This window comes from Somniosus microcephalus, chromosome 12 (genome assembly GCF_052327205.1).
Source record: "Somniosus microcephalus isolate GS21.2 chromosome 12, FLI_Smic_1.0, whole genome shotgun sequence".
Classification (NCBI taxonomy): Eukaryota; Metazoa; Chordata; class Chondrichthyes; order Squaliformes; family Somniosidae; genus Somniosus; species Somniosus microcephalus.
In genome coordinates, this window is record NC_140998.1 from 167282415 (window position 1) to 167295663 (window position 13249).

The window sequence follows — 13249 nt, forward strand, 5'->3', positions numbered from 1 at the left end:
GTAAATTTCATTCACTTTGCTTCCAATTTCCACCCTTCCCTCACCTTCACATGGTCCATCTCCGACTCTTCCCTTCCTCTCCATCTCTGGGGATAGGTTATTGACTAACATTCACTACAAGCCCACTAACTCCCACAGCTACCTGGACTACATTTCCTCCCACCCCACCTCCTGTAAGGACTCTATTCCATTCTCCCAGTTTCTCCGTCTCCGCTGCATCTGCTCAGACAATGCCACCTTCCATACCAGTGCTTCAGACATGTCTTCCTTTTTCCTCAACCGAGGATTCCCCTCGACGGTGTCCATTCTATCTCCCGCACTTCTGCCCTCACCCATGCCCCTTCCTCCCGGAACCACGATAGAGTTCCCCTTGTCCTCACCTTCTACCCCACCAGCCTCCACATTCAACGGATCATCCTCTGCCATTTCCGCCACCTCCAGCGTGATTCCCACCACCAAACGCATCTGCCCCTCACATAAGAAGTAGGAGCAGGAGTAGGCCATACGGCCCCTCGGGCCTGCTCCGCCATTCAATAGGATCATGGCTGATCCGAATCTAGACTCACGTCCACTTCCCTGCCCTCTCCCCGTAACCCCTAATTCCCTTATCTGCTAGGAAACTGTCTATCTCAGTTTTAAATGTATTTAATGTTGCAGCTTCCACAGCTCTCTGGGGTAGCAAATTCCATAGATTTACTACCCTCTGAGTGAAGAAGTTTCTCCTCATCTCAGTTTTGAAAGGGCAGCCCCTTATTCTAAGATTATGCCCCCTAGTTCTAGTCTCACCCATCAGTGGAAACATCCTCACCGCATCCACCCGATCAAGCCCCCTCACAATCTTATATGTTTCGATAAGATCGCCTCTCATTCTTCTGAACTCCAATGAGTAGAGGCCCAACCTTTCCTCATACATCAACCCCCTCATCTCCGGAATCAACCGAGTGAACCTTCTCTGAACCGCCTTGAGAGCAAGATTCCATTGGCCTTCCTGATCACCTGCATACTAACTTTTTGTGTTTCATGCACCAGGACCTCCAGATCCCTTTGTACTGTAGCACTTTGCAGTTTCTCTCCATTTAGATAATAACTTGCTCTTTGATTTTTTCTGCCAAAGTGCATAACCTCACACTTTCCAATATTATATTCCATCTGCCAAATCTCTGCCCACTCACTTAGCCTGTCTATGTCCTTTTGCAGGTTTTTTATGTCCTCCTCACTCACTGCTTTCCCTCCCATCTTTGTATCGTCGGCAAACTTGGATATGTTGCACTCGGTCCCTTCCTCCAAATCGTTAATATAGTTTGTAAAGAGTTGGGGTCCCAGCACTGACCCCTGCGGAACACCACTAGTTACTGATTGCCAGCCCGAGAACGAGCCATTTATCCCAACTCTTTGTTTTCTGTTAGATAGCCAATCTTCCACCCATGCTAGTATATTACCCCAATCCCGTGATTTTTTATCTTGATCAGTAATCTTTTGTGTGGAACCTTGTGAAATGCCTTTTGGAAGTCCAAATACACTACATCCACTGGTTCCCCTTTCTCCACCCTGTATGTTACGTCCTCAAAGAATTCGAGCAAATTTGTCAAACATGACTTCCCCTTCATAAAACCATGCTGACTCTGTCCTATTAAATTATGTTTATCCAAATGCTCTGTTACTGTTTCCTTAATAATGGACTCCAACATTTTGCCAACCACAGATGTTAGGCTAACTGGTCTATAGTTTCCAGCTTTTTGTCTACTTCCCTTCTTAAATAAGGGTGTTACATTAGCAGTTTTCCAATCTGTGGGACCTTTCCTAAGTCCAGGGAGTTTTGGAAAATAATCATCAATGCATCCACAATCCCTACCGCCACTTCTCTCAAGACCCTAGGATGCAGGCCATCAGGTCCGGGGGATTTATCCGCCTTAAGTCCCATTATTTTACCGAGTACCATCTCCTTAGTGATTTTAATCGTGTTTAGCTCCTCCCCTTTCAGCATTCCATAGGGACCGCTCCCTCCGCGACACCCTAGTCCACTCCTCGACCATCCCCAGCACCCCTTCCCCCGGCACCTTCCCGTGCAAGCGCAGGAGATGCAACACCTGCCCTTATACCTCCCCCCTTCCCACTGTCCAGGGCCCCAAACACCCCTTCCAGGTGAAACAGCGATTTACTTGTACTTCTGGCAATTTAGTATACTGTATTCGTTGCTCACGATGTGGTCTCCTCTACATTGGGGAGACCAAATGCAGATCGGGTGACTGCTTTGCAGAACACCTTCGTTCAGTCTGTAAGGGAGACCCCAGAGTTCCTGGTGGCCTGTCATTTCAATTCACCGCTCCATTCCCACTCAGACCTCACCGTCCTCGGCCTCTTGTATTGTTCCACGGAAGCTCAGCATAAGCTCGAGCAACAGCACCTCATCTTTTGATTAGGCACTCTACAGCCCTCTGGACGCAACATAGAGTTCAACAATTTCAGATTATAACCTCGGCCCCGATCACACATATATTTTCTTTTTTTTTTATCCACAATTTTTTTCTTCTTCCCTCCCACATGGCAGCTGTCCTTCATTCTGCCAGCGCAATTCACACCCCATCTAGAGCCATCCTTTGTTCCTTAACCTGTCCTATTACCACCTCCTCTCGTCTTGAATATCTCTTAATCTCTCCTGCTTTCTATCCTATCACTGACCTTCCCTTTTGTTGTATCATTCCCCTCCTCCTTTTCCCAGCCCCTAAACCTGCTTTCCATTTCCTGCTTTTTTCCAGTTCTGACAAAAGGTCTTTGACCTGAAACATTAACTCTGTTTCTCTCTCCACAGATGCTGCCTGGCCTGCTGAGTTTTTCCAGCGTTTTCTGTTGTTATTTCGGATTTCCAGCATCCGCAGTATTTTGCTATCGTAGGAGCTAGGGTTGTTTACTTTGAAGAAACGCAAGGTTGGAAGGGTTCTGATTAATGTTTTTAAACGAAGAAGGGAATGGTCAGGTAGGTTATTTGAGATTGATAGGGATGATAGGACTAGAGGTGTGCCTAAAGAATGCGTAAACAAAAAGTCAGCTTAGAATCCAGGAAGCATTTCCTTTTGCAGCAAGTCACTGCTCTCTGGAACAACCTGCCACAACATGCAGTGGGTTAGGAGTCACTACAGTCTTTTAACAGGGACTGAGACATATTCTTGAGTGAAGAGGACATTTTCAGTTAAAAAGAACAAGTTGTTAGTTAGCTGTGACGTTGATGAGTTACGGGCTAACAGTCTTCTGGAGTTTGCTTCATTGCCTTAAGGAGCCAAAGAGGAATTTTCCAGAGCTTTTCCTGAATTGATTTTTTTTTTTCCCCCCATTTTGTTTGTTTGGCTTTCTTAAGCGATAGCATCGTCAGGGGGTAGGGGAATGGTGTACGAGGTTGCACTGGATGGACCAGGTTTGAGGTGCTTTCGCACCCTTTTTGTCCGCTTTTAAATCATTAAAAAATAACGTCACACCATAAATTAATGCAAGTGACAACTTCTAAAACATGCCATCTCTATGCAAAATAAAGCATAAAGCTCCCTTCTACTCTGCCTGAACAATGCAACTCTGCTAACTTTTCCACAACAATTTGCAATAACCCTAACCTTCGGAATGCAGCCCTACTTCACCAAAGCAAATATTCTATTTCCCACATTAGCCATCTGGTTAACTTCTTTGACTGACAGTCACAGTTGTATCAAATTGTGGCCAGTTCCATGTAGCGGCCCTGCCTCCTTTAGAATCGAAGTTGAAATAGTTTCATCCTATTTCACAAACTTTAAAAGGGAAAATTTAAATCCAGGTCTTAAAAAGGTGAAAAGAGCAGGGCTATAACCTACTGCATCATCTAATTGTTCCCAACATGATTGTGTTCAGTTCAACTTAAAAACCTGTAACAAGAGAGAATACTTACAGGTCTAACGTCTCCACAGGAATTTGTGAATTGTCGTGCCAAACCAAAGTCCAGCATGAAACACTTTCTACAGGTGCTAGGAAAGCGGCCCATTGCAAAGTTTGACTGAAAATAAAAAATAAAATTTTCCTTGTTTTAGTGAACAAATTGACAAAACACTCAATCAACCCACCTTCATAATTAGAGACAAAGACTTACATAGAAGATAGGAGCAGGAGTAGGCCATTCGGCTCCTCGAGCCTGCTCCACCATTCAATGAGATCATGGCTGATCACCCAAACTCAGTACCCTGTCCCTGTTTTCTCCCCATACCCCTTTAGCCTTAAGAAATATATCTAACTCCTTCTTGAATATATTTAATGAATTGGCCTCCACTGCCTTCTGTGGTAGAGAATTCCACAGGTTCACCACTCTCTGGGTGAAGAAATTCCTCCTCATCTCTGTCCTAAATGGCTTACCCATTATCCTTAGACTGTGACCCCTGGTTCTGGACTCCCCGGCTATCGGGAACATCCTTCCTGCATCTAGTCTGTCTAGTCCTGTTAGAATGTTATAAGTTTCAATGAGATCCCCTCTCATTCTTCTAAACTCCAGCGAGTATAAGCCAATCGACCCAATCTCTCCTCATACGTCATTCCTGCCATCCCAGGTATCAGCTTGGTGAATCTTCGCTGAACTCCTTCCATGGCAAGAACATCTTTCCTCAGATAAGGATACCAAAACTGCACACAATACTCAAGATGTGGTCTCACCAAGGCCCTGTACAACTGCAGCAAGACATCCTTGTTCCTGTACTCAAACCCTCTCGCTATGAAGGCCAACATACCATTTGCCTTCTTAACCACCTGCTGCACCTGCACGCTTACCTTCAGCGACTGGTGCACAAGGACACCCAGGTCTCGTTGCATTTCCCCTTCTCCCAATCTATTGCCATTCAGATAATAATCTGCCTTCCTGTTTTTGCCACCAAAGTGGATAACCTCGCATTTATCCACATTATACTGCATCTGCCTTGCATTTATACAGCGCCTTTCATGCCCCTCAAAACGTCCCAAAGCTCTTTACAGTTAATGAAGTACTGTTGAAGTGTAGTCACTGTTATAATGTAGGGAATGCAGCAGCCAATTCGTGCACAGCAAGATCCCACAAATAGCAATGCAATACATCACCAGGTAAACTGTCTTTTAGTAATGCCAGTTGAGGAGTAAATTACATAGTATGCATAGATCGATAGCAGGGAGTGAAGTAAACAGCTCGAATCTGATTGACACATGATAGCTTTTTATATAGCACTCAAGTAAAAACATCTCAGGTCACAAAAAACAGGAGAAAGGAAAAAATTTAGAAGCAAAAGGCAGTCTAGAGTAGTTTTTATTTTGGGATTAGTGGGTGCTGGGGCCGCCAACTCCCAACACATGGATCTCGGGCAGCCGGAAATGCTAGAGGTGCTGGATCCACTGATGCGGAAAAGCAGGTCACCGGCCTTAGCCAATGCAGCAAGTTTACTTTGCATGTTGCCGCCAGCTTCAGGAGACCCATGAGTTGGGAACTAGCAGCCCAAGCACTCTACTAACCCCAATACAAAAGCAACAAAAAGATATGGAGTTTTTAAAAAGACTTTGAACGCAATAATTTTCTTTCTGCAATGTAAAGTGATTTGGGTAAAGAATTCCAGAGGACAGGGGCATCGTAACTGAATGATCGGCCTCCACTGAACCAGATCAAGCAGAAGGGCAAACCTTGGAGTAGTTTTCTCACACACACACACTTTTTTTATTCTTTTCGTTTCTTTTCTTTTCTTTTTTTGAACAGTGAAGCTCTGTAACTTACTTCACAATTTTATTACCTCTAGTTACCAAGAGGTCTGCTTTGGTTCAGTGGGTAACCCTCTCAGCTTCAAGTCAGAAGGTTGTGTGTTCAAGCCCCACTCCAGAGACTTAAGCACATAAATCGAGGCTGACACTCCAGTGCTGTAGAGAGAGTGTGCTGCACTGTCAGAGGTGTCGTCTTTCGGATGAGACGTTACACCGAGGCTCTGTCTGCCCTTTCAGGGGGACATAAGAGATCACAGGGCACTATTTTGAAGAGCAGGGGAGTTCGCCACATGTCCTGGCCAATATTTATCCCTCAACCAACATCACTAAAAAAAATTACCTGGTCATCATCACATTGTTGTTTGTGGGAGCTTGCTGTGTGTAAATTGGCTGCCGTGTTTCCTACATTACAACAGTGACTACACTTCAAAAGTACTTCATTGGCTGTAAAGAGCTTTGGGACCTCCTGATGTTGTGAAAGGCACTATATAAATGAATGTTTTTCTTTAGATTGAAAACATCGAACTTCTCAGATTGCACAATTTTATACCAGTTTGATAAGAGTTTAAGAAAATAGGCAATCCCAATTAATGTTTGATTCTCAAACTGCATTTGGACAAACTTAAAACTAAAGCACACTAGGAAAAGCAGCTTTAACTGCCCCGTGAATTACTTACAGGTTTGATGTCCCTGTGAAGGAAGCCCACTGTGTGAATACTTTCTATTGCTTCAAGAATCTGTTTTCCCAGTCGCAGAGTAGTGCTGATGCTAAAGGTACCTCTAGACTGGCTGCGACGTAGATCAGCAAGGTTCCGACCCTGAGTGGAGAGAAGAGGAATTTTATTTTAGTCCTAAAACATGATACATTATTAATATACTCATGATGTGGACTGTATATAGGTTTTAGAAATTTCCCAGCACAATAGTTGTTTCTTGCATGGCCATAAAAACCAGTAACATTCAAGTAGGTTAATATTTCCCATAATCATCTATTGTCATCTCAGTCTTCCCTTCTTCCGATAACCTACAGGCCTTAAAAGCCTACATAATCATTACTTCTTGATTTACCTCACCACTCGGCTCCCGACCTCATGGACAAAGGAGCTGAATTGCAGAGGTGAGGTGAGAGTGACTGCCCTTGACATCAAGGCAGCATTTGACTGAGTGTGGCATCAAGGAGCCCTGGTAAAACTGAAGTCAATGGGAATCAGGGGGAAAACTCGCCACTGGCTGGAGTCACATCTAGCACAAAGGAAGATGGTTGTGGTGGCTGAAGGTCAATCATCACTGCCCCAGGAAATCACTGCAGCAGTTCCTTGGGGCAGTGTCCTAGGCTGCTTCATCAATGACCTTCCCTCCAACATAAGGTAGAAATGGGGATGTTTGCTGATGATTGCAGTGTTCAGTGTCATTCACAACTCCTCAGATAATGAAGCAGTCCATGCCCGCATGCAACAATACCTGGACGATGTTCAGGTTTGGGCTGATAAGTGGCAGGTAACATTCGCGCCACACAAGTGCCAGGCAATGACTATCTCCAACAAGCGAGAGTCTAACCACCGCCCCTTGACATTCAACGGCATTACCATCGCTGAGTCCCCCACCATCAACATCCTGGGGGGGTCACCATTGACCAGAAACTTAACTGGACCAGCCACATAAACACTGTGGCAACAAGAGCAGGTCAGAGACTAGGTATTCTGTGGCGAGTGTCTCACCTCCTTTCCACCATCTACAAGGCACAAGTAAGGAGTGTGATGGAATACTCTCCACTTGCCTGGATGAGTGCAGCTCCAACAACACTCAAGAAGCTCGACACCATCCAGGACAAAGCAGCCCGCTGGGTTGGCACCCCATCTACCACCTTAACATTCACTCCCTCCACCACCGGCGTACCGCGGCTGCAGTGTGTACCATCTACAATATGCACTGCAGCAACTCACTAAGGCTTCTTTGGCAGCACCTCCCAAACCCACGACCTCTTCCACCTAGAAGGACAAGGGCAGCAGATGCATGGGAACACCACCACCTCCAAGTTCCCCTCCAAGTCACACACCATCCTGACTTAGAAGTATATCGACGATCCTTTATAATCGCTGGGTCAAAATCCTGGAACTCCCTCCCCAACAGCACTGTAGGAGTACCTTCACCACACGGACTGCAGCGGTTCAAGTCGGCAGCTCACCACCACCTTCTCAAGGGCAATTAATGCTGGCCTTGCCAGCATCGCCCACATCCCATAAACGAATATAAAAAAAAACCTTCTTGCTCAATCTTCCCAACCTTGATTTCTCGCCCAGGTTCCTCAGTTAAGAAAAGGACTGGATTCCCGGGGTGAGGCAGGGCGAGGATTTAGTACATTCATAAATTTAATGCTAATACTTAACTCTCGTTTACTATTACTTAATTCTTGTTCACTATTCTAGAATTTACTTTTTAAACAGAGTATCCATGTTAGCACCTGTGCAAAGGTGAAACAGCTGGAAAATGTAGTTTATGGAGGTTAGCATTTTGATCCCTGGTCTATGCAAAGTTAACCAATCTCAGCCACAGTGGCAGTAGAGAAATTACAACTACCTCAGTGCTCCTCAGTTAGGGAGGAAACAACTACCGTTCCTGATCACTGTCAAGTGATCTGCGCTGGAAGCACATGTGCCCAGAAGTCGGATGAGGACAGGATCAGGATCAGCGCAATTTCCCTTGTACATACAACAAAGATCAGCTGGTCCATTGAGCCGGTCCCATTAATTCATGTTGCAACTAAGTATCATGACCCTCGATGCTCTCACCCATCAGCAGCCATGGGAGAGGCAAAAATACTTTAACATCTCTGCCAATTCTGAGCAAAAAGAATTCCGGGGGAATAATTTTCCGAGGAGAGCCTTGCCTTGCCTGTTGGAATATGGGTGTATGGTGCCAACGATTTCCCATCCCTTCGTTTTAATAGAGAAAATAGTGGTCTGCGCACACCCAAACTTCCCGTAAGTGCTTCCCAGCGTGCGAGACTCCCCACTAGAAACGTCAACTCGGTAAATCATCCCAGAGATGGCCTGACAGTTGATGGAATGCATCGCCTGTCTGAACTTCTTAAATCAGGCGTCTGCCTCACCTCCCACTGGGAGTGAAGAGCATGGGAGTACCAGGCCTGCCAGCATGGTTGGTCGAGGAGAACCTTCCTTGGGAATAGTAGTGGAAGAATGGGCCCTCAAAATGCTACTCCCAAAGTTTAGGCTCCAGTTTTAATGTGTAACGCAGTGATGGTAGGGGTTTCGAAACGTCAGTCTAGTAAGTGGCCTCAGCTATGGGTAACGATATCCGCTGACAACTGGCAAATTCTGCCTGCATCAAGGCTGTACAAACAGTGCATAGTATATGAAAAGCTCAGAGCTTCTCATTGCCTGCTCCTCCCCTACAATTCCTCCAGGTGTTTCTGCTCTCCCCCCGCCGCCACCAGCCCAAAATGTTTCTTCTGCAGGCGGTTTATAATCAGAGAACTGGAGTGGCAGAAGGGTATGGCCTGGGGGGGGGAGAAGGGGAAGAGAAGAAAAAGACAAAATGCCACCAACATCACATCACATCATATGATTCACTTGTGTGAGACATCACTTTTTTTCTTCCTCTATATGGAAGGCCCAACTACAGAGGTACAAAAGACAGATGAAACACCTCCAAACGAGACAAGCAATAAAAGTTTGCAATCTCAATTAAAACAGAAAATGCTGGAAATACTCAGGTCAGGCAGCATCTGTGGAGAGAAAAAAAGAGATAACGTTTCAGGTCGAAGACTGGTTCTGACGAAGGGTCATCGACCTGAAACGTTAACTCTGTTTCTCTCTCCACAGATGCTGCCTGACCTGCTGAGTATTTCCAGCATTTTCTGTTTTTATTTCAGATTTCCAGCATCTGCAGCATTTTGCTTTTGCAATCTCAATTGTTGGGCCAGGGAAACATACTGAGTTGAGGCCAGGTGCTTCACCAAAGGAAGCAAGGAAACAAGTGGACCTCACTTGCTAGTTAGAAAAAGGCAGGAGCAGGTCAGCTACCCAACTTCTCAGGTGGGGAATAATGTATAGGAAGGGAGAGAAAAACAGAGCAATACTAAATGAGGATGGGAGTAGAATTTCTTCAAGATGGCATCTATCAGGACTGCTCAAAATTATGTTAAGTAAAAACTGCATTTTCGCAGTACAGTATCTTTGCTAGTATGCAAAATGGCGCTCTATACACAGCAGTGACCTCGTATGCATGGTTTGTAAGCAACTAGAAGAGTGCCTTTCTGACAGTACTATCCTATTCCAAGTATATTATTGAGGTCACTCAACTGGAGGGTGGCATCGGCTCCAGACTCTAGGTAAAAGACACAATTAGGTTATCTGGCCTTATGTTTTGGTAATATGTTAGACAATTTAATACAAACTAATAGTGGAATAAGGAAATTGCAGAGGTTAGAGACTCTGCAAACAATGCAAAGTATAAAGGCAAACAGTAAAAGGGTATTTTGCATTACAGCAAATTAAACTTCAACACTTCAAAAAGAAATTCTGACCATTACAAAAGTAGTTTCATTCAACTAAACACAAATCAAATACATTTCCACAGACATATGTTAAGAAAACATTAGTTGTAATAAATTATTTTATTTATATTTAGAATAAAGACAAATGCATTAAATGGCCCTGCTCTGAGCTGCATTAGAAACTGGGTACTTCAAGAACAAGGTGAAAAAGAAACTTTTAGTTATCGGTACATTAACATGTAGATAGTGCTTTTTAAATAAACTAACCTGCAGCTGCATAACAACGTAATTAAATCGGTCATTTCTTCCACAGCCAATAAATCTACAAACGTGATCCTTCCCTATTGTAAAGAGGGGAAAAAAATCTCCATCAGCAATTTCACTTATGAGAGGATGCGACAAAAGTTGAAACATGGTGCAGATACTACACAACCGGAAATTGCAATAATTGACAAGCCCCAGACATAATCCAATAGCATTAATTTCACTTCTTCAATCGCAGAGTGCACTCTTGGGAGAATTAGGCAGTACTGTTGATTCTGAATCGTACAATAGTCCATGGGCTACTAAACATCAATGGTAAGAATGGAAAACTATAGTAGATGAAGCATAAGCCTATTCAACAATTGAAATTATCCAGTCTCAGTGATGCTAGAAGAATTTGCCCTGAGCTGATTCATAAACTGCAGAGTTGGATGAAATGCTCTTAAGATTTAGTAATATTTACAAGAATTTATCCTTTTATATGCCCACGAAGTCTATTAATTATCAATGACAAACACATAGGCTAGAAGCTTAGGTTAAACATAACCACCTTATTTTGATGTTCTTACAACACAGGTCACGCGTCATTTTACCAGACATTCGTCTAAACAGTTTAACAGGTGACGTTACAATATAATGCGCCTTTACTTTACCAGTAATCCACACCAACAAGAAATATACATCATACAAACCTGTTAAGCTAGCAAGTTCCCATTTTCTTAGTAAACTCTAAAAACAGATCAATTACATTTGAAACTATATTTATTTTATGGTCTGGATAGTACAAAAGCAGCATCTGGATATGTATGCATAAAATGAAATCTTTTAGTCTGAGTCAACTCAATACTCAAGTCACAGGAGTTTGTCAAGGACTATAGAAATAATCTATACCAGCCTTATTATTAAAAATGACAAGGAATACGTAGTTTTGCTTGAAGCAGCTTCTGATGGTCATTTTTCTGTGCAAACCATTCCGCTACCAATTACCTACTCAGAATACAGCATCATCCATTCTGCATCAAAATATTCCTAAATCACGAAAATTTGGATGTTGGAAAAAAAAATTGACAATTGGTTGGGAGGTAGGAGATAGAGTGTAAATATAAGGGGAACGTACTCTGATCGGCAGGGTGTGATAAGTGCTGTTCCCCAGGGAAGAGTGTTGTATATTCAAGTTGGCAGATGACACCAAGTTAGGAGTCGCAGTAAGTTCTGTAGATGGGAGCAGGAAATTATGAAGTGACAGACAGATTAAGTGAGTGAGCGAGCAAAACTGTGGCAGATGGAGTTCAATGTGGGGAAATGAGAGGTCATCCACTTTGGATCCAGGAACGACGAATCAGAATATTGTAGTAATGGCGAGAGACGAGAACCGGTGTAGGAACAAAGGGATTTGGGTGTCCAGGTACACAAATCAAGAAAAGCTGGTGCACAGGTACAAAAAGGCTAATGGAATGTTGGCCTTTATCTCGAGGGGGCTGGAATACAAAGGGGAAGAAGTGATACTTCAGTTGTACAGAGCCTGGGTCAGAACCCATCTGGAGTACGGCGCTCAGTTTTGGGTACAGCACCTCAGGATGTATTGGACTTTGGGTGGGGGGAGTACAGCACAGATTCGGCAAAATGATACTTCCTACAAAAAATTAAGCTGTAACACAACTTGGAGGTGAAGAATGGCCACTTGGGCGAGTTCCTGAAGGCCTGCTGGTACCCACCGAACTGTACTCCAGCATGAGTCACCACCTTTACAGATGACAGGAGAAAATGTTAAAAAAACACTCTTGTTGTATTACTTCATTCCGGTTAGTAATAAATGCAGGTAATACATAGTATTATTTCTATTTGCCTAGCATTGGCACTTCTCATCACAACATGGGTCAATCTCTCTCACACAAACACACATTGTTCTATTGGCATGTTCTTCTATTGTCAATAAAAGGTGCCCAACACTGTAGAGTATGTAAAAACAATTAACCTCCAGCAGTATAAACTTCAGCAAACACTGCTTACTGAGATACCATTCAGTTCCCTCCCTCCAACAATTCCATCAACTTAATAAGTAACTGTTTAATACAAGCTGAAGCATGGTACTGGAGAAAATACTACAGGAAACTTCGGTTTATCCGGAGGTTGTATGTCCGGAATACTCGATCTAACGGCAAAAATCAGGAGCCATTTTCTGTAAGTTTTTTTTAAGATCTCGTTCTTTTTTTGTCCCCAGTCAGCCACTGCAAGGTCTGTAGCTATAGCAACAGTTTCAGCTAGACGCTTGCAGCTGCAGCCGACTCTTTAGAAGCTGTTGCTAAGCAACAGTGTTTGTTGTCAGATACGGAGATGAAAACCTCCGTATGCTTCAACATTAACTTTGTATGTCCGGCAGTTTTGATAGATCGGCAACACGCCGGTCCCGTCAGTGCTGGATATCACAAAGTTTCCTGTATTCAGCATTCAACTTGGGATCTTGCGGTTGCTGGATATTTATATTGACTAAGTATTATAATTAAAGTTGAGACTTTAGAAGAGCAAACACGGTGTCTACAAGGTGGGTACTAGAGAGGATTCAGTGAACAGAAGCACTAGAAAATAATTTCCTTCCTAATGCGGCCTCATTTTCTGGAGTAGAATTAAGTGAAACAGACTTGATGCAAATCATAAGTTAACTTGCCTACTTCTAAAACCTCCCTCAACCTCTTCGAATATATTTTGAGGCACTGGGTACCAGATGCAGATCTTTCTCATCTTCTC

General features: G+C 43.7%; 1 protein-coding gene across 5 annotated transcripts in view; it reads right to left on the reverse strand.

Annotated features, from left to right (window-relative positions):
* The window catches only part of ttbk2a (tau tubulin kinase 2a), a 262791-nt gene that overhangs the window by 134710 nt on the left and 114832 nt on the right, over positions 1 to 13249 (reverse strand). For all 5 annotated transcript variants that reach the window (XM_086003795.1, XM_086003794.1, XM_086003797.1 and 2 more), the window contains 3 exons: positions 10508 to 10581; positions 6402 to 6542; positions 3911 to 4015 (listed from right to left, as the gene is read on the reverse strand). In XM_086003795.1, the coding sequence (XP_085859921.1) occupies positions 3911 to 4015; positions 6402 to 6542; positions 10508 to 10581 (320 nt within the window). The remainder of the gene's footprint in view (positions 1 to 3910; positions 4016 to 6401; positions 6543 to 10507; positions 10582 to 13249) is intronic.